The sequence below is a fragment of the Monodelphis domestica genome, chromosome 7 (genome assembly GCF_027887165.1).
Source record: "Monodelphis domestica isolate mMonDom1 chromosome 7, mMonDom1.pri, whole genome shotgun sequence".
Classification (NCBI taxonomy): Eukaryota; Metazoa; Chordata; class Mammalia; order Didelphimorphia; family Didelphidae; genus Monodelphis; species Monodelphis domestica.
Window position 1 is genome coordinate 191,395,683 of NC_077233.1, and position 21,857 is coordinate 191,417,539.

General features: G+C 39.4%; 1 protein-coding gene across 1 annotated transcript in view; it reads left to right on the forward strand.

Annotated features, from left to right (window-relative positions):
• The window catches only part of TXNDC8 (thioredoxin domain containing 8), a 45,595-nt gene that overhangs the window by 12,589 nt on the left and 11,149 nt on the right, over positions 1 to 21,857 (forward strand). The window contains exons 3-4 of the mRNA XM_007498595.2: positions 6,275 to 6,334; positions 12,502 to 12,567. Coding sequence (XP_007498657.1) covers positions 6,275 to 6,334; positions 12,502 to 12,567 — 126 coding nt within the window. The remainder of the gene's footprint in view (positions 1 to 6,274; positions 6,335 to 12,501; positions 12,568 to 21,857) is intronic.

Here is a 21,857-nt window from a genome sequence, read left to right on the forward strand (position 1 = left end):
GCATATAAATAGGATTGATTATAATTACTAATTAAAGGAAAAAGTTAATAAGGTACAGAAGTCTTATTAGTCACCCCTAATTCTATATGCTGCTATCATAAACTAGGTCTGACCTTTTCTTAGTTTTCTTCTTCATTTTTTCATAATTTAGCACCTTTCATTGATATTTGCTCAATTTGAATACTCTTGTAGGTAAGGTGCTCAATATCTCAGTTTTTTTGTAATCTGTTTCCTCTAATCTTTTGGGGAAGACCAGGGCCTTCCTATAACAGTCCCTCCCTATGCATACCACCCCCCCCATAAATACATATACACATAACACACACACACACACACACACACACACAACCAGTCCTTTATCCCGAGTTTCAAATTTTCTACCCTAACCTAGGTCTTAGGATACTGCCTGACACAGAGTAGATACTTAATAATGCTTGTTGACTTGACTTAAATTGGTAATGTCTCCTTATGGCAGACTCTTTGGCCAAAGAACTGGGGGAGTAATATTCATGTCCCATGGCTCTTTGGACAAGAAAGACTCTTTGCTATTTAGCCTCCTAAACCATCTCCTAATGCTGTGTGGTCAAACCTATGGCATACATGCCAATGGGGGCTGCTCCCCTCCCCTCTCCACTGTGCCTGAGGACATTCCTCACTTCACCCACCTCTCCACCCATCAACCCAATGGAAGCACTTCCTCCCTCCCCTGTCTGGTATAAGGGGGTGGTTCACATGTGGTAGGAGGGTGCAGTTTGGGCACTTGGTCTCTAAAAGGTTCACCATCACTGTCCTAATGCATCAAAGATATTGTGGGAATGGAAAAAGTCTATGATACTGCCAAATGGTTTAATATCTGAAATTCATATCATTTTAACAGTGGAAATGACATTAAAGAAGAGGCATTAAGATCTGCTTTGCTGCTCAACCCTAAAGACCACGGGATCTTTCCATATAACTTGTAGCTGAAACCTTACATATGTGTTGTTTCATCTATAACAATATGAGGTCCTTGATAAGAGAGATTCTTACTTTTCTATTTATATCCCCAATACTTGGCAAAATACTTTGCATATAGAAGGCATTTTATAAATGATTCATTCAATCATTCATGAAACCATAGACTTTTTCTTGTTTTTTTCCTATAACTTTGGCTATTGGAGCCATCTTTTTCTTGTCATTATTCATTAGATTAGAATAGAACAGAGGGGGTAGCTGGGTGGCTCAGTGAATCGAGAGCCAGGCCTAGAGATGGGAAGTCCTACGTTCAAATTTGGCCTCAGACACTTCCTAGCTGTGTGACCCTGGGTAAGTCACTTGTCCCCCTATTGCCTTGCCTTTAGGGTTCTTCTGCCTTGGAACCATTGATTCCAAGACAGGAGGTAAAGGTTTAAAAAAAAAAAGAATAGAACAGAACAACTATTCCTTATTGTTCAGACTGAAACTAATCCCCTGCTAAGTGTGTGGGCTAGTTCTGTTAGGCTCTCACCTCCTACCTACACTATCATCTAGGCTAGTCTCTGCTCTAGAGATTCTGGCCAAACCTCCATGATGCCTTTCCCTGGCCAGGCTTGCACTCTGTTGAGGGTATACAGTATAGTTAGATTCAAACTATTTGCAAAATAAATAGTAATTTAGGAGGGAGGCACTAATGCCTGGACGAATTAGGAAAGGCTTTTTATAGGAGATTAGCCCCTGAGCTGAAACTCCAAGGGAGAAAGGGATGCCAGGAGGTAGGGAATGAGAGCATTCCACAGAAGGAGCTCCCTCCCTATATAAAGGTATATTAGTAGGAGATGAAATGGCATGAACTGGCTAGCTCTTAGACCAATTTGCCCAGAATATAGAGTTCATGAAGAGGCAGGTATTAATCTGCCTAGAAAGATAGACTGGAGCCTGACTGAAGGGCTTTAAATGTCAAGGAGAAATGATAAATAGGGAACCACTTAAGCTTCTTGAGCAGGGGAATAACTTTGTGAGAACAGTGGCTTAGTAAGATGATTTGGTAGCCATGTGGACTATCAGCACAGGGAGAGGATCAAAACAGGAAGACCAATGAAAAAAATATTGTCTGGGCAGCCAAATGGCTCAGTAGATGGAGACCCTGGGCTGAAGATGGGAAGTACTTAGTATTGATTCTAAGGCAGACAGTAAAAGTGTGAAAAAAAAAAGGATATTTTCCCCAACCTACCCCTTCAGTGGAGGTGGGAGTTCTGCCAATGCTGTTAAATATTTGCATGTTTTCAGATTTGTTCAATGTACCAATAGCTTATGATGACTTTTTTTCCTCTAAAAAATATTATTTATTCTTTGGGATGGTTCTCTGGTTGGGAGAGGGGGAAAGAAGGTTGGGATAACTATGCTGATGTAAGAAACAGAAAATATCAATTAAAAAACAGAAATATATATATATACATATATATATATACACACACACACACACACACACACACACACATATATATATATATATATATATATATATATATATATATATATATATATATATATTCTGTTCATCTCAGCAGAGTACCTGCATTCAGCTGATCCTGGTGGGAGAGATTAAAAAGGAGATATGATATTTTACCTAATTGTATAAAGCAGGACATTGTACAACAAGAGTGATTTTAAAAAACAAACAAACACAACCCTTTGTTCTACTTAGGGCTCTGTAGATAGGTGCCACAGCTGTTCTTGCTATGTTGCTGAGCAACCAACCATTTTAAATAGAAGAGATCATTCTCTGAGGCTCTTACCATAAGCTAAAAAGAGACTGAGAAAGAGCAAAGCCTGAGAGAACAGACCTGGCTAATGAAGCCTCACTCTCTTGTTCGTTTCTGTACCTTTCAACAATAGAGGTTGGTCAAAACAAGAAAAATTGAATGGACAGTATTTACTTCATGACAAGTGAATCTTCCGAGATGATCTCTCAAGGAAAAAATTATATTGGCTAAGTCCCAGGCCCTTAAGTACTTGCTGATTCGATTTGACTTTTTTAATTGAACTTAATAGGAGCTGAATGTACCTTGTCAGAAAGCCAGTCTCCTTAGTTTAATTTTTTAAAAAGCTTTTCCCATCCATCCTATTGACCATGTAGTGAAACCTATTCCCCTAAATATGCTGCAACCATATTATTCAAAAACCCTTGGCTGGAAAGATTGGATGGTGCAATTTCCTGCTTTCCTGTGAATTATTGAACAAAAGATGCCAACTTTGATATTGGGATTGCTTTCTCAGTGGATATTTGTTCATAAGGGGATCATTTTTAAATTTCTTTAAGAACAGTACCATTTAGAGGGTAATTTACATGGTGTCTAACAAGGAAAAGAGAGTTAACATTTGGGGAAGTCAATACTGTAAAAAATTGGAATTTTTACCTGTATTGAACACATAGTTAATACTTGTCCTAGAATAGGGATAGTGAACCTTTTAGAGATGGAGTGACTGGCCCCACTCCAACACTACCCCCTAGACCACAAACCATGCCCACCCCTTACCCTCCCATGTGTTGTGCCTCTCCCCCCACTGCATGCTGAGTATACCCTGTCCCTCCCTTATCCCACAAAAGGGAGGGAGAAAGTACTCCTATTGGGTTGCTTAGAGGAGTGAGTGAAGTAAGGAATGTCCTCAGCAGGTGTAGAGAGGGGGAAGAGAGTGACCCAAGTGCTCTGCTCCCCACTAGCTCTGACACCTGTGAGCTGGTGACCTCACCCCAGTGAGCTCCCATTGGGCTGCTCAGCAGAGGGGCCAGGGATGTGAAAAAATATCCTTAGGCACAGTGGAGAGGGGGAGGGAAGTAGCTCCACCAGAGTTCCTCTGCCTTTCTGGTAATAAACTGGGGGGGGTGGCTGCATGCCCACAGAGAGCACTCCTTGGCACCTGTGCCATACATTCGCCAGTACTGACCTAGAAGATTGCTTCAGACTCTCCCTTCCCCTTCCTACCCAACCTGGTAGTGATCTCTCCCAATCAGAAACTTTTTACACCTCAGTTTTACAGAGCTGCTTCCAATGGGCAGAGCTCAGCTCCAAGCAAAGAAGTTCACATGAAGTTGGGAGAGGATTTTTTTAAACATAAACATCCATTCATATGCTAAGACCTAAACGAATAAACCTATTATTCTTTAGACCCTGAAAATCTTTGAATTCTTCTATGATAGTAAAAAAAGACCAAAAAACCTAGAAGTAAGTCAGATATACATCGACTGGGGACTGGCTGAAATAAATTGTGGTATATGAATATAATAGAATATTGTTGTATCCTAATAAATAATGAATATGATGAATTCAAATAAATTTGGAAATATGTATAAACTAAGTCAGGGTAAAGTAAGAAGGACTAAGAAAAACATGTATCATATATGGAACCCAATAATGTAAAGGAAAACACTAAATGGTATTAAAATTCAGATCCATACAATGACCATTCATTATTCTGGAGGACTAATGATGAAATATATTCCCCTCCCCTCAGTAGAAAGGTGGTAGACTATAGAAGCAGAACTGTCAGACAAAGTCAACATGTCCATGTTCTGTTTCACTTAACTTCGTTTTAAGTTACGATTCAGGATCAGTGTGTTGGGAGAAGGGGGTGGAATATTGAGAAGTGACACAATGCAAAAATTAAAAAAAAGCATAATTCCAACACAAAAGAAAGACAACAGATGCCATTATTATCCCAATTTATTAATCAAGAAAGCCAGACTCTATCATTCAATGAAAAAATTGATTCAGCATTTTGGTGTCTAATAGGAGGTGGAGATGGAGGGAACAGGAGATTAGGACTTAGGACAGTTGTCATGGTGTAGGAAACCCTCTGCTGGGAAAAGAGGGACAAGGTCTGAAACAGATTCTTCTCAAGCATAAATCAAAAGCCATGTTGGGTGGGAACCAAGGCTTTTCCCATGCACAAAAAATCCAAAAAATTCCTGAATGGAAATATGAGACTGGGTGCAGAAATAGCAGATTCAAGCTAGAGAAGTCAATACTAGATCAGAAAGTGTATCTGAACTGACCGCTTGACTGATTCAGTCTGCCCTTCTCAAAGCTCTGTCCATAAGGATGGGTCCCTCCTTGCCAGGCTGCCCCAGAGTTCTGGTGGGATTGGATAACTAGTACTGCTGAGTGAAATGTCACAAGGCATACAAAACCACCTTAGACCTAATCTGTAACCCCAGATCTTATGATCTCATTGGAGAAATAAGGCATCCTAATATGACATAGCTCAACCAAAAATGCAAGGCTTCTGGCAAATATTTTTTTATTTGGCAAATGCTTTTATACAATTTTTGTGGCAAATCATCAAAATGGCTGGTAAAGACAAGTGTCAAAGTTAGTTTGGCAAAGACAATAGTGTAAAAGGACATCATTGTAAGAAGAGATCCAAGGGGCAGCTGGGTGGCTCAGTGGATTGAGAGCCAGGCCTAGAGATGGGAGGTCCTAGGTTCAAATCTGGCCTCAGACACTTCTCAGCTGTGTGACCCTGGGCAAGTCACTTGACCCCCATTGCCTAACCCTTACCACTCTTCTGCCTTGGAGCCAATACACAGTATAGACTCCAAGATGGAAGGTAAGGGTTTAAAAAAAGAAGAAGAAGAAGAAGAGATCCATGTGGGTTCAAGTCAGTTAATTAGTACTGGTGTCAGAACCCGAATACAGATTCCTTGACATCCGATGTAGACCCTGAAAGCACACCAAATGACAGTTTGGCTTAAGATATCAGTGTGTCTTGTCTTAACAATGTCCTGAGAGAGCTATATCATTCTTGGGAAGTCTGTCTGCACTAGATAGTACTGAAATATCAGAATTATGTTTAGTAGATTGTGAGCTTCTCAAAGACAGGAACTGTCTTTTGGTTTTCTAGATCTTAGCATAGTACATGCACAGGCACATCCTTAATAAATGCTTATTGATTATCAATTAACTCTTTAAGATCATTTGATTGATTTATGTAAAAATCTCCTGTTAACACCTTGCCATTCATTAATATAAATATATAGTAGGGGCAGCTAGGTAACTCAGTAGATTGAGAGTCAGGCCTAGAGACAGGAGATCTTGGGCTCCAATCTGACCTCAGATATTTCCTAGCTGTGTGACCCTGGGCAAGTCACTTTACCCCCACTACCTATCCCTTGCTGTTCTTCTACCTTGGAACCAATATTTAGATTCTAAGACAGGAGGTAAAGCTTGTTTATTTTTTAAGAATTTTAAATTGATATATACAGATATATGTAAACTTACAGTGTATTAATTTTGGATTCTTCCATTTTGTTTTTAAGGAAATGGCTATGCGATATGAAAATGTGATATTTGCTAATGTGGATGTAGATGCTGCAGAGGTAAGACTTAGCTTAACCCCCTCCCCCTTGAATGATGTGCAATATAATGTGCACTGAGTATATTATAGCCTTATGTATCATAAATCCACAGAATCTCAGAGTTGGGAGGGCTGGCCTAAAGTTAAAGGGGGGCCCCTTCTACACAAACCATCCCGTGGTCATGCATCCTTTATTCAAAGACCTCCTCCCAGGAAGGGGAAGATGACTCGCTGCTCCCCAAGCAGCCCATCGTACTTTGGGACACGCTAGGAAGTTTTGTTAGGAAATGTTCCCCTCTCACCAAGCCTAAATTTGCCTTTTTGCAACTCATACCTGTTGCTCATAGTCCTGTGGTCAAGCAGAAAAGTCAACTCCCTCTTGCTCTTGAAAGCCCTTCAGATACTTGAAGGCAGTTTTTATGTCCCTGCTAATTCGTTTCTTCCTGCAGAACACCCTAATTACTAGTTACTAATCCAGCTAAGTTAAACACATTTCCCTGTGAGAAGTGAGATCAGCTAGTAATTAGGCTTTAGTTTGTTGGGTTTTTTTACCTTTACTTTCTGTCTTAACAGCTGTAAGGACGGGGGTAGGCAATTGGGGTTAGGTGACTTGCCCAGGGTCACACAACTAGGAAGTGTACGAGAGCCTATTTGAACCGAGGTGCTCTATCCACTGTGCCACCTAGTTGCCACTAGTAATTGGGTTGGGGTTTTTTTGCTATCTATTTTTTTTAGTAGTTAGTTATAATGGAAATGTTTTGGTTCAATCTTTATTAAACTGTAATCAACATTTCTGGAAGTGCTTGAGTATACATTGAACTGTACAAGGATAGGGCCCTTCCTCACCCATGTGATTTCATGGGTATGGAAACTCCTTATAGCGAGGAAAGTTGGCACCATTTATGCGACTTAGAGTCTTACTTAGAGCACTAAGAGGTTAAGAAATTTGCCCAGGGTTACGCAGTTGGTTGTATCTCTATGGCAGGACTTTAACTAAGATCTTCCTGACATGAAGGCCCCCCCCCACCACTAAGTAATGCATGCTTTAAGACCTAGGACATTCCAAGAAACAAAAATAATTCTATCACTTCCTGTCCTGTGGGAGACAGAGGAGGCGGAAGGTAGAAAGGGAAGAAGGGAGATGGTTGCTCATTGTATTTATTTTATACAATTTTTAAGATTTTTTAAAAATTCATTAGTCTTTTTCCCCAATTCTTGCCCTTGTACAAAAGCTAGTGTTATCTTCTCATCAAAAATATGATATTAGAGAGCCATAGAGAAGTCTCCATGAAACCCAATGTCTTTTTATAGTATCCTACTTTATATTCAATCATTTTAGCTGGAAAAACATTTTGACCAGTGATTTGTAGTTAATCTAAACAAAACAAAATAACTGAGTACATTTGTGAAAGTCTGTTGACTCATCGTTTGTGATGATTCATTAATTGAGGTTGGGAAATCTTTTGAAGTCTATAAAAGTCACTAATATAACTGGTTAGGATGTAAAAGGATAATCATATTTCAGGCTTCTTGTGAAGGTGCCACCCATTTACTGGAAAAAACTCAATTTTCCTCTGAGTCAGCCAAATCAAGTACTATACATTCAGTCTGAGTCTCTATCAGCATTGTTCCTTAGCCATTTGAGTGAAACCCTCGATATTCTCTTCTGCTGAATTTATTTGGTTGTTAATGTCAACAGTTGCTAACACTATGAAGATTCAATTCAATCCAACTATATTTTGTGCTAGACACAAAGGTTACAAACCCAAAAATCATCCCTGTCCTTGAAGAGCATCATTATTAGGCACCACCCATCCATCTCTCTCAGTTCCAATGGCTACCACTTTAGTTTGGGATCTTATATCACTAAAGGAAGCTCTTAATTCTTTTCTCCAGGGGCAACTTAAATGGCACAGTGGATACAGTGCCAGACTCAGAGCCAGAAAGACACCCTCCTGAGTTCAAATCTAAACTCAGATACTTAGTTGCTGTGTGACCCTGGGCAAGTCACTTAACTCTATTTGCCTCCATTCCTCATCTGTCAGATGAGCTAGAAAAGGAAATGGTAAGAAGACTCCATTTGGGTTCACAAAAAGTCTGACATGTCCAAACCACAAAGAAAATTAGCTTCCCTGGCTCTAGTTCCTCCCTACTCCCATTCATTCTCTGACATCTTATTTAAATCTTCATCTTTCTTTAACCTGCATTTAACACATTTGACCATCTTTTCCTCCTGGACACTCTCCTCTCTGCATTTTTATAACTCTTCTCTCTCCTAGTTCCTTCACCTGGCCAGTTTCTTTCTCCAACACTTTTGCATGGTTCCTCATTTCACACAACCTAACAGTGCCTATCCCTCATGGCTCTGCCTTAGATCCTCTCTTCTCATTCTACACTTTCCTTTGTTGACTTCATTAGCATCCTTGGAGTTAATTATCATCTTTATGGCAATGACTCATAGATCTAAGCATCTTCCTCAGACTCTCCCTTTAGCTTCAGTCTTGCATCACCTAATTCTTTATTAGACATGTCCATCTGAATGTTCTAGAGACATCTCAAATTTAGCATGTTCAAAACCAACTTCAACTTTCTCCCCAAATTCTAGATTTGCAATCTTGTAGTTAACCTTGTTTCCTCACTCTCCTCTCCCCAAGTATCAAATTAGCTGCCCTTTTTTAAATCTCTAAATCATCTATATTTGACTTCTTCTCTCTTCTCAAACACTTTAGTTCAGATCCTTATTTATCTCCTCCATTATTGCAATGGTCTCTTAATTGTTTTCTTTACTTCGAGTCTCTTCCTTTTCTATTTTGTCCTCCATATCAGTGCCAAAATGACTTTCCTTAAGAGCAAATCTGACCATGTTACTCCACTCTCAACTCCAATATCTCCCTATTGCTTCTAGTATCAAATCTAGCCAGCAATCATTAAGTGCTTACTGTGTACCCAGGGCAACTAAGGGGTACAGTGGATAGAGTAGACAGTCTGGAGCCAAGAAGACCTGAATTCAAATCTGGACTCATACATTTACTACCTGAGTGTCTCTGGGAAAGACACTTATCTCTGTTAACCTCAGTTTCCTCATTTGCAAAATTAGCTGGAGAAGGAAATGGCAGACCACTCTAGTATCTTTGCCCCAAAAAGTCAGACACAACTGAAACACCTGACCAACAACAACAATAATGTCCCAGGCACTGCCTGCCCTCAAGAAGCTCACAATCTAATCTAACAACAACATGTAAATCATGTGTACAAACAAGATATTTACAGAATAAATTAGAGATGATATAATAGCTAACATTTATATAATACATTGTGCTAGGCACTGAGCTCTGAGAAAATCTCAAAGAGGAAAATACTACCATTAAAGACCAAGAAAGGTTCAAATATAAACTGTTCCATTTAGCTTTTAAAACATTTCACAACCTGGCCCCAATCAGTCTTTCTCGTTTTGTTGGACATCATTCCCTCTCTTGTGCTCTCTAATCCAGCCAACCTCGTTTTCTTTCTATTCTTTCTTCTTGACCCTCTATCTCTCTCCTACATGACTTGGCATTGGCAGGTGCCTGGAATTTACTCCCTCCTCACCTCTACCTCTCAGAATCCCTCTCTTCCTTCAATACTCAGCTCAAGCACCACATTCTACATCTGATTCCCCAAACCATCATTGTCATCTCTCTCAAACGTTTTTTGAGGGGAGGTTTAGGCAGTTTCAGTCATGTCTGCCTCTTCATGACCCCTTTGGGGGATTTCTTGGCAAAGATACTGGAGTGGTTTGCCATTTCCTTTTCTGACTCATTGTAGAGATAAGAACACTAAGGCAACCAAGGTTAAGTGACTTACTTGCTCAGGGTCAGATAGCTAGTAAATGTCTTGTAGTTAACTGCTTTATAGTTCTATTTATTCTTATTATATTTATTTTACATTTATATATGCAGTAGGTATCTCTCCAGTTAGAATGGAACCTTTTTGTGAGGTCGGGTTGTTTAATTCATTGTATTTGTACATTCAAGAATTACCACCGTGCCTACGGACATTGTAGGCTATCCTCTCATGCTTGGAACTCTTTCCCTGGCTTCTTTGGCTTTTTTTAAGCCCTAGATAAAATCCTACTTTCTACAAGAAGTCTTTCCCAATCCCTCCCCACTCTAGTGTCTTCCCTCTGTTTATTATTCCCAATTTATTCTTTATATATCATGTCTGTACAGTTGTTTTCATGTTGTCTCCCCAATTAGACCATGAGCTCCTACAAAACAAGAACCCTATTTTTTGACCTTCTTTGTATCTCCAGCTCTTAGAACAGTGTTTAGCACATAGCAGGCACTTCATGAATTTGTGTTAAGGGACAGCTAGATAGCCCAGTGCATAGAGAGCTAGGTCTGGAGTCAGGAGTTCAAATCTGGCCTCAAACACTTCCTAGCTATGTGACTCTGTCTAGCCCTTGTCCCTCTTCTGTCTTAGAATTGATAATAAGACAGAAGGTAAGGATTTTTAGGGGGAAAAATGTGTGTTCATTGACTGATTTATAAATGCTCATTGATCAGTTTGGCCACTATAGCTTCCAAATTAATATAACTGAAAGATCTGACAATGTCAACTGCCCTATTCAAACACCTTCAAACCAATCTTTCCATTATTTCTAGATTAAAAACTCCTACCTAGCATTTCAGCCTTATTTCTTACTATCACCACTTCATACATTCTCCCTTCCAGTCCAGGTTGCCTGATAGCTATTATCTTTGCTGGGCATTCCATTTTCTGCCTCAGGCCTCCTCCTTATCTCTTCTACCTCTAAAAATCCCTCCTAATTCACTCAGTTATTTGTGCCTAATCCTTTCTCCTCAAATTATCGCATGAGGGGTCAGCTGGGTAACTGTGAGAGAGAGAAATCCAGAGACTCTTGAAATGGAAAAGCCTGGAGAGATTGCAAAGATTCCATCAGCAGTAGGGCTGATGGGCTGAGAAGGGTTGGAAGTTTGGGAAAGGGAACCACCCAGAAGGAGTCAGTTGGTCTGCTCTCTCTTGACTTGAGACTTCTGAAGGAGAGGGTCAATATCTGACTGGATCCTGATCCAAGAAATCACACAGGAGACAGGAAGTGCCAGGCCTGAAACCAGGAGGATGTGGGTTCAAATATGACTTCAGACGCTTCCTAGCTGTGTGACCTGAGCAAATCTTAGAGTTGTTACTAAGACAGAAAGGATAAGTTTTTTTAAAAAATCATTATATATGTACTTATCAATTTACATTTTATACTATACTCTCCCTCCCCCAAATCAACTCTTCTTGCCTTTAAGGCCAGCTTTCTTATCATAACTCTAAGCATTTCTGATAATTTTTAAGTAGCTGTTATTTTTTTAACTCTACTAGACATAAGCTTAGGTTGATTCTGTCTTGGAAGAAAGAACTCATTAAGTCTGTAATTAGAATGAGATTTAAGTAAAAAAAAATTCTTATCTCTCTTCATTATTTGAACCAACAAAAACCTTTAACTCTGAAAGGCATTTGTCTTGCTTTTTGAAAAATTTGTCATTCTTGTGTAAGATATTGTGTCTGTATTTCATCCATCAGAACTGTTCAAATAGGATTGGTTCAATAGAAGCTCTAAGGCTCAGTTTTGCACATCTGTAAAATGGGGTGGAACAGTGTCACTTGTGCTACTTGCCTCACAGAATGGTCAAGGGAGAAAGGACATGTGGTCTATACATATTTTTTATTATTATCAGACTTGTATGCATTCTAGAAAAACCTTAAATTTTTCTCACTTCTTACTAATTTCAAGGCTACATAGGGTATATCCCAGAAACCCTGAGCGGATCGGATAGAATGAAACTATCCATCTTCCCTCTTAGTCTCTTCTTGCAGGGTAACCCTGTCTTGTGCAGAGCCAGCTTGCTGGAAGCCTAAAGCATTAATATAGGAGTGGCACAGTTTCTTGGTTATCAAACTGAAGGGAAATCCTGGAGGGGAGAAAAGTCTGTTACAGTGTGCTATTTCCTGTCAAAAGAGATAAGTTCAAGTCCTTCAACAGCACATAGTTTCTTCTATCCCAAAGGGCAGTAATTCCTAGTTACTTCAGGGCATTCGGTACCATTTGGTAAAGAGTAATCTGGAGCATGGGATGCCCCATTAGAGATAGAGGAGATATAGCCAGTGACTGACATCAATCACTTTTTTCCTCTCTCCCAGGAGGTGGCTAGTTCGTGTCAAGTCAAATCCATGCCCACCTTTCAGATGTATAAAGAATCCCAAAAGGTATTTACATTCCTATGCTAATTGGTAGTGATTATGTTCTAATCATGGCAGGATAACAAGCAACTGTGTTTCCTTAATAACAATCTAAAAAAAGGCTTAGTGTGGGCTGGCTGTTGATAAAATACACTTCTGTATTTTGAGAAATTACTGCGCAGTGAAGAAAAGGCATTTAGATATGGCACAGCTTATTATGACATGATGAGTTCATGAATTTGTATGTCACTGGACCTCTCTGAGCCTCAGTTGCTTCTCTGTAAAACTGTAATAATAATGATTATCTACTTACCTCACAGGGTTATTATGAGGTTATTTAAACTATACAAATCTTGAAGCACAATAAATTGTGAATTGTTATATGTTGGTTTGTTTTTAAACCCTTAACTGCCATCTTAGAATCAATACTGATTATATTTTTAAATATAGGATTTTTCATTGACCTTCAGCTTGATATAAGCCAACAGTCTGATGTGACTATGAAGGACGCTAATGTAATATATTAATGATGGATATAGAATTAAGAGTAAAAGAACTCTCTTAAAGTTGTAAGTGGTGACTACAAAATATTGAATTGAGAACACAAGCAGAATTATCATTGCATGCTTTCCTAATTATATATATATCTATATATACATATATTAGAGAAAGATCACATGATCTAATAGTCCTACTATGCTTTCCTCCATTGTTCAGATAGATTACTTTTGGATTATTGAGATTAATTCCAGGTACCACTTTTAAGATGCAAATTGTAAAAATCCACTTTTAGATGGCAGATGGAGAATGGGGCAAGTGTCTTGTGTGGAAAAAGTGAGCAGTTTGGTAAAAGAATTTAAAACTATATTGTAGGATTGAAATTAATATCCAATACTCCAAGAATTATATTTTATAAAGTTTATTAATAATAATTTGAAGTAGAAGGAATAAAAAGGAAATAGAAGTAAAAAAAAACCTAATTATTTAACAAAATTAAAACCACATGAGCAACACTCTCCTGGCACTGACCCATGCCACCTCCACCAAATCAATCAGAGCAAGAGAGAGCAAGAGGAGGGGCTACACCAAATTTATATCCTCCCTACATCAGCATATAATGTGAGAAAAGGAGAGTGAGATGCTGGAAATAGTAGTTTAAGGGTACAGAAATTCTAATTGCACAATATAATGTCAGAGGCAGCTGGGTAGCTCAGTGGATTGAGAGTCAAGCCTAAAGAAGGAAGGTCCTGGATTCAAATCTGCCCTCAGACACTGCCTATCTGTGTGACCCTGGGAAAGTCACTTGACCCTATTGCCTTACCCCTCTTATGCTGTGGAACTGATACTTAGCATTGATTCAATGACGGAAGGTAAAGGTTTTAAAAAAAAAAACAAACCCTGTATCATGTCATATGATTTAAAGAGCTGGTGATTTTTAGCCTGGAAAACAAAACATTGAAGATATGTAATAGTTGTTTTTAAATACTTAAAAGATTTCAAGATTGAGAAAATCTCACCTTTTATAAGCGGTCTTTCCCAACCCCTCTCTTTGCTAGTTTGCATGTTATTTGCCCTATTATATTACAAAATCCCTGAGAGCAGGAATTGTCTTTGTCTTTCTTTGAATCTGCAACACATGGCACCATGTCTGGCAAATGTTATTCAGTTGTGTTCAATTCTTTGTGACCCCAGCTGGGGTCTTCTTGGCTGAGATACTGGAGTGGTTTGCCATTTCCTTCTTCAGCTCATTTTGCAGATGAGGAAACTGAGGCAAACAGGGTTAAATGACTTGCCCAGAGTTACACAGCTGGTAAGTGTCTGAGGCTGGATTTGAAATCTCGTCTCTCACCCCAGGTTCAGCACTCTATCCACTGTGCCACCTCCCTGTCCCTGGCATATAATAGTAGGTGCTTAATAAAAGCTTTCTGACTGATTATTACATAAGCTTCAAAATGTATGTTCTCACATTTGTTCTGTGTTGATCCAGAGGATAGAACTAGGACCAGTGAGTTCCAATTTCAAGGCAGATTTCAGATCCACAGAAAAAAGGACCTTAGAGCTCTTGATCAAGGAAAGGGTCTTCCCTGGGGGGAAATGACCTCCCCATTATGGGAGGTGTTCATTCAAGCAGGAGGTAGTAGAAAAAGGAGTGCTAGCTAACAAGTCACAGGAGAACTGGCTTTGAATGCTGCCTCCCAACAGTTACCAAACCAAGAGACCATGGGTATGTCACCAACCATGCCTAATCCCAGTTTCATCGTCTGTAAAAATAAAATAAGAATATCTTTTACCTTACCTTGATTCACATGACCATCATCCTAGTTCAAAAACATATCAACTTTCTTTTCTTTCATTTCTTTTATCTTTTAAAATCCTTACCTTCTCTCTTAGAATCAACACTAAGTTTCAGTTCCAATTCAGAAGACTGGTAAGGGCTAGGCAACTGGGGTTAAGTGACTTGCCCAGGGTCACACAGCTAAGATATGTCTAAGTTCAGATCTGAACCAAGGACTTCCTGTCTCCAAGCCTGATGCTCTATCCACTAAGTCACCCAGCTGTCCCAGGATCCTCTCAATTTTCACCAAGACTACTGAATAGTTTCCTAATAGGTCTTCCCACCTCAAGTATTTCCTCTCTCTGATCAATCTTATACATAGCTAGCTCCTGGAGTGACAGTCCTAAAAAAAATCTGTATGACCACATCATTCCTATAAATGCCAAGATATCCCTCTTACCTTTGGGCTAGTATCAAATACGAACTTCTCTGTATGACAGTTAAAACCCTTCACAATCTCACCCATTCTAAACTTATTTTTCTAGCTTTATTTAACAGTATTCACCTTCACACACTCTATGGCCCCCCTCACACTGGCCTCCCATGTCCAAGATCCATTATGGCAAACCTATAGCACTCGTGCTAAAAAGAGCACACAGTGCTCTCTGTGGGCACATGTACTATCCCCTGCCAGAGTACATTCCTAGAAAGGCAGAGGGACTCGGGGTAGAGCTGCTCCCTTCCCCCTCTCCACCATGCCTGATGACATTCCTTACTTCACCTACTCCTCTGTCCAGTAGCCCAATGGGAGCACTTTCTCCCTCCCCTGTGTGGGGTAAGGCAAGGGATATTGGGGGGGGGAGGCGGTGGGTGGTGTATACTTAGCACTCAGTCTGGAGGGGATGTGGAGCATGGCATGCAGTCTCTAAAAGGTTCACCATTACTGCTTTAGATAGACTGTTTTCCCTGCTTATAATGTTGTCCCTTCTTCTTAGAATTCCTAGTTTCCTTCAAAACTCAGCTTAACTACCACTTGCTACATGAGGTTATTCTTGATCCTCTCAGTTATCTGTGTCAAAATTCTTAAATTTATTTTATATAGATCTTTCTTTAAAACATCCTTACTTTTCATTCTAAAACTGAAGAGCAGTAAGGACTAGGCAATTAGAATTAAGTGACTTGTCCTGGGTCACATAATTAGGAAGTGTCTAAAGCCAAGTCCTCCCAACTCCAGGTCAGGAGGTCTATCCATTGTGCTACCTACCTGCCCTTAGATTTTCTACATATTTCTATGTATATGTATTCTTTCCCCCAAAAGAATAAAAGTTCTTTGGGGGACAGGATTGTGTTATTTTTGGTTTTGCATCCCTAGTGACTTGCCTATGTGACTGCAAAAATGTGGGTTTCAAGACTTTGAATTGCTAAAACTGTAAAGATAATTTTTAGTGTCTCGAGTTAAATCAAAAATAAGTGGTTGCCATGGGGAAAATTCCCAAATATGAAATACCCAAGTCAGCTGGGTTTTATGGAGATTTTAATTAATACAAATGAAGGAATTAAGGGAAGGGAAAGAGACAGAGTAAGAGGAAATAGTAGGAAAAGGCTAGGGCCTAGGCCAAATGGCATAGGCCTTTCTCTTTAAGAGAGAAACTAAGTCAGTCTTTAATCACTCACCACAAGATTTTGTCCCAAACAAAACTCCAATTCTTCACTGAAAATCCTGAACTCCTGAACTGAGTTCAGGGAGCCAGCTCTAACTCCTGACCTCCAATTCAGCTTCTAAAGCTGAAATAAGTACAGAGGTCTCAAACTCCTTCCTTTTAAAGAAAATTTTCTCTTGTGTCACCTCCCCTAAATTTTCACATCTACCAATCACAGTAGATGCTTTTCCCAGGACTGCCCATTCTTAGTTTTCACCACTCTTTAGTTCTCACCTTCTCTGGGTAGATTATATCTTCTGAGTACTTCAAACATCTTTGCTAAGCTTGCCCTTTGTAAATTGCTTGGCCTTTTAGTGATTAATTTGACCTTCATAGGTATTTAGCACCCTTTTGTATTAGATCTAAAAATAGACCTAGCTTAAGGTTCTAGCTTCACTATAAGTATGAGTTGGGAACTTTTCATTGTTCAGTAAGGAGTTTACAACTTTATCTTCCCCTAAGGCACTGTCTAAGTATGGGTGGAGTAATGTTAAAATTCCCAATACATTCCTGATCAAGTACCTCCATTGTTTAAATGGGGAATAACCTTAACCAAATCTTCTAAGTCTGAGCAGTTTTAAGATTCATACCTAATACATGTACATAGTAGGGGCTTGATATTTTTATCATGTGGATGAAATGAAAGAGGTAAAATCCCTTGCAAATAAATCTTAAAGTGATAAATAAATGCTAGCTATTATTATTGTTATGGACATCAGGCAGGAAAATGGATTGTACCGTTGTGTGCAAAATTGACCTAAGGGATTTAAAGTCTCTTCTAACACTGAATTCTATTATTTGAAGTTGCAGGTTGAGAGTAAAGATGTACCACAGACAACCCTCAGTAAAATGCAAAGTGACCATATTACCACCAATTACAATTCATTTGAGAGATAAAACTGACCCTTTACTTTGATGCTTTGACATATTTGGGCTTTCACTTCACCCATTTGTTCTGTGCCTTCTTATGGCAGAGTCCATATTGCACCATCAATTTCACTGAATCAGTCCTCTAAGTCTAAGTCATTCCATTAAGGAGTGTCCACCATAACTCATTTGAAGTCCTCTTCAGAGGCTGCATTTGTTTGATTTTTTCCTATGAATAAAGCTTTTATGAGGTGAATAATCATGACTGAGTGAACCTAATAAAAGGTGTTAAGCCAATCTAGAGTAGTAGACTTTCTATAGATTATGTGGAGAGAGATATATTTAGATTAATTTCAGCCTTATTCCCTCGATCTAAATGCTTCCTGAAACATTTTGGAAACCAATTAATTCGCAAAATTGTAGACTGAAGGAATCCTTTGGTGTACTGGTGGGATATCACAATTTAGCTCACTCTTCAAATACCAAGGCCACCTGCATGAAAGAACCTGTTGGCCATGGCTCACCCCATGCCCATCCATTCTCCCAATATCCCTCTACATCCCCCCACACCAGGTATGTGGGATTATTATAGACTTATTCAGAGACATTTTTATTCCCTCTCCGCTCCTCTAATGCTCATTCAGTCTATGAAACTGTTTTTTTCTCAGTGCAGTTTCTTTTTGTAGGTCTGTTGGATTACAAACTTTATTTACATAAAAAACAAAAAACAAAAAACAACCTCTTTGTCTCAGAGCACTGCCCATAAGAAACAAACCAAACCTATTGTGTGCAGCTGAAATGGAATAAACAATACCCTTTTTAGGCATAACTTCAGATTCTAATATTTATGTACAAAGTTCCTGATATTGGAATACCTGACTTTCACAAGTATTCCTAACATGGGAATGGTTGCTATAGCTAGAGAATCAACATGTCCTAAGATCACATGCAAATAGGTGCACACACACACACACACACCACTGCCACTGCTACCAAGGCCATATGATCTCCATCCTCCCTCACCACAGTGCTGCGGCAGAAAACCCTAGGTACCAAAGGAGAAGTGGTTAGAGCCCCATCTCTTTCTTCCAGTTTCTGTCTGTGTCTATCTCTGTCCTTCTCTGTCTGTCTCTGTCTCTCTACTTCTGTCTGCCTCTCTCTCTGTGTCTGTTTGTTTGTCTCTCTTTGTTTGTCTCTAACTGTCTGTCTCTTTGCCTGTCTCTGTCTCTATGTCTTTTTCTCTATCTCTCTCTGTCCTTGATATATCAATTTACCTTTTGGAACCTGGGACTGTTTTCACGCTTTTTTCTTTCTTTTGCTTAACACCTACTCCATATTTCTTCAATAAACTCACACAGAGGTGATCTGTTCATGGAAATCCCCTTCATCTGGGGCAGACTGGCAACTCTGGTACATTAGGAAAGAATATTGGCTTTAGAGGCAGAGAATCTAGGGTCAATCCTAGTTACTCTAACTGGGTGATGTTGGCCAGGTTACTTGGAACCTTGAGAGCTCAATTTCCTCTGTATAATAAGGGAGTTGGACTGGATGTCTTCTAAGATCCTCTTCAACTCTTAATCTCTAATTTCAGTAATTTAGAGTTTAAAGAATTACATGAGTCATTAAAAGGTCAAGTGAATTGCCTATGGTTACACAGTTAGTATATAACAAACAGGCAAGATTTGAACTCAGCTATGGTGGGAGTTATATCCTAACTCCTCGTCCACAAGCAAGTTGGGCTACTTCTTCCTTAAAAGGCCATTTTTGAGACTTAATTGACCTAGTCAACTAAACTGCTGATATCACTTCCTGAGTACAAAGCAACTACATTGAGTTCTAGGGGCTCTATGACCACCATAGACAACCAAAAGGCAAGGAAGTGTCACTTAGCTCAGTCAGCTAACTCTTGGTGTCCTTTCTTTCCTATGGCTAAATGAATCTTTTGTTAGCTATTGAATAGCCCATGTGTGTCCTTATTTTATTCCAATATCAGACAGGTGGCTTACTTGAGTTGGACAAGGACCAGAACACCTGAGAGGCCATCCCTCCATCCTCTTTGCTGTGATTTCCTATATTGCTATAATTCAACATTTTTTATGGATTACATAATAAACTCATAACACAGATCAGTTAGAAACCTAACCCCAATGAATACAATCAAATATCTTCTCCCTCAAACCATCTCTTTCTCTTGACTTTCCTTTTTCTAATAGAGGAACTAGCATCCTCCTGCTTCTCCAGACTTGAAGACTCAATGACCTTTAATTTTTCTTCCTTCATTCCTACACTAAATCAGTTTGGAAGCTCTACCGATCCTCGCACTGAAATGGCTCTTGCCTCCATCCCTTTCTTTCCATTTCCACTATTACTTGCTCCCTAATTCTGATCTAAGTTATTCCGCTGGTTAAAAATATTCATTGAAACATATAGCCTAAAATTAGTCAGTCAATCCACAAGTATTTAAGAGATCAAAAAAATAGACAAAGGACACATGCACAAAAATCTTTATAGTGACGCTTTTTGTAATCTAAAAAATACTGGACATTGAGGAATGACTAAACAAGTAATAATACATCAATAGAAGGGACCATTATCATCACAAACAAAACAGATTCAGAAAAACCCAGGTCCTCTCAGCTCCAGGTCTGGTACTTTATCTGCTATGCTTTCTAACTTCCTCTCAAACCTTTATTTCAATGAAGCTAAACTATTCTTCTAAATATGTCCTATTCTTTCCCACCTTCGCTTATGTAATTCCCTCTTTCTTATGTGCCTTTCCCTTGAATTTCTGTTTGTGAAAATTCTACTAAACTTTATTCTCACCTTTTTCCTTAAGCATTCTTTGACTTCTCTCAACTGGATCTCTATTTCTTCTCAACCCCTTTATCATGTCTCTTTGTATTCCCTCCCCAGTAAACTTATTAGTTGTGTATTATCTTATCCCCACTATCATTCCTGGAAAGTGGGACTTTTTTTTTATGATTTTACTCACTATCCTGGGATTTTTTTTTTAAACCCTTACCTTCTGTCTTAGAATCAATACTGTATATTGTTTCCAAGGCAGAAGTGGTAAGACCTAGGCAATGGGGGTTAAGTGACTTTCCCAGGGTCACACAGCTAGAAAGTGTCTGAAGTCACATTTGAACCCAAGACTTCCTTTCTCTAGGCTTGGCTCTCAATCCACTGAGCCACTTAGCTGCTCCCTATCCTGAAACTTAACCAGGTCAAAATATCCCTCCTAGCAAAAAAAAAACTTGTCTCAATGTATGATCTTCCCCTATTGAAATGTCAGTTTTGCTGGGGAAGATTTGCATAGGTATCATTATGGGACAGCAAGTTTTGTTGTGGGTGAGCAAATTTGGTTCTTGCCCAGAGAATTGCAACTCAGACCTCTGCATCTTAAGGCATGAAAGTGTTTATTCAAAGATATTATAGATAGTAAAGCCAGGGTGATGCAAAAGCCCAGAGGGTTGAAAAAGCCAAAGCAGGATTTCAAGTTGCTAGATTTATTATGGGTCTGGGAGACTGACCTTGTGAATTCTCTGTCCTCCCCCAGTTTATTACTCCCATGGGTGTCCCAGAGGAAGTTCCAAGGGCAGGGGCAGGGGCAGGGAAGGGGTACAAATATCCCCAGTCCCCCTGTGTGATGTTCTCTCCTGTGTCCTGTCTGCTGGACTTCCAAGGTTCTTTGGGTGCTTTGGTATATTTTCTCAGCCTTGCAAAGGGGATAAAGCTCTTCAGGTTAACTTGGGTGCCCTCTCCTTTATCCAGGCTTGACTTTGCAAACTCTTATCCACTGGGAGAAGTACACAGGGAAAGAATTAAGTTTAAGTCTATATTCTACCAACTAGTAAAAAAACATAAAATCTAAAAGAACCATTAAAAAAAAGGATTTCAAATCACTTCTGAGATTTAAAAGCACCATTTCTCATTCTTTCCTAATGCATATTCACATCAGGTATCCCTTCCACATCTCAACTTTTCCCCTTACGGAATCCATATATTGTGGGTTGGTATAAGAAATTAAATGGGACTTTGGGGGAAGTTTTATAGAAGCTGTACACAACACACAAAAAAGTTTAGAAACTCAGAAATGCATAAAATATATGCATAGCATAATGTATTTATCTTTTAATACCAGGAATATATATCCAATAAACACCCTAGAAAAGGAAGAGAAAAAATTCAGACTTCTCCTCTGTTGCAAAGGGAGGGCCAACAAATTTTCTGTGGATCTCCTAGATCTGTGATGGCAAACCTATGGCATGTGTGCCAAAAAGTACACACAGAACCCTTTCTGCAGGCATGCTTGCAGTCACCTGCTATAATTCATTACTAGAAAGCCAGAAGGACTCAGGGCAGAATTGTTCCCTTGTCCCTCTCCAAGCACCGGAGGACATTCCTCACTTCATTCATCTCTCTGCCCAGCCACCCAACGCTAGTGCTTCTTCCCTCCCCTGTTTGGGGTAAGGAAC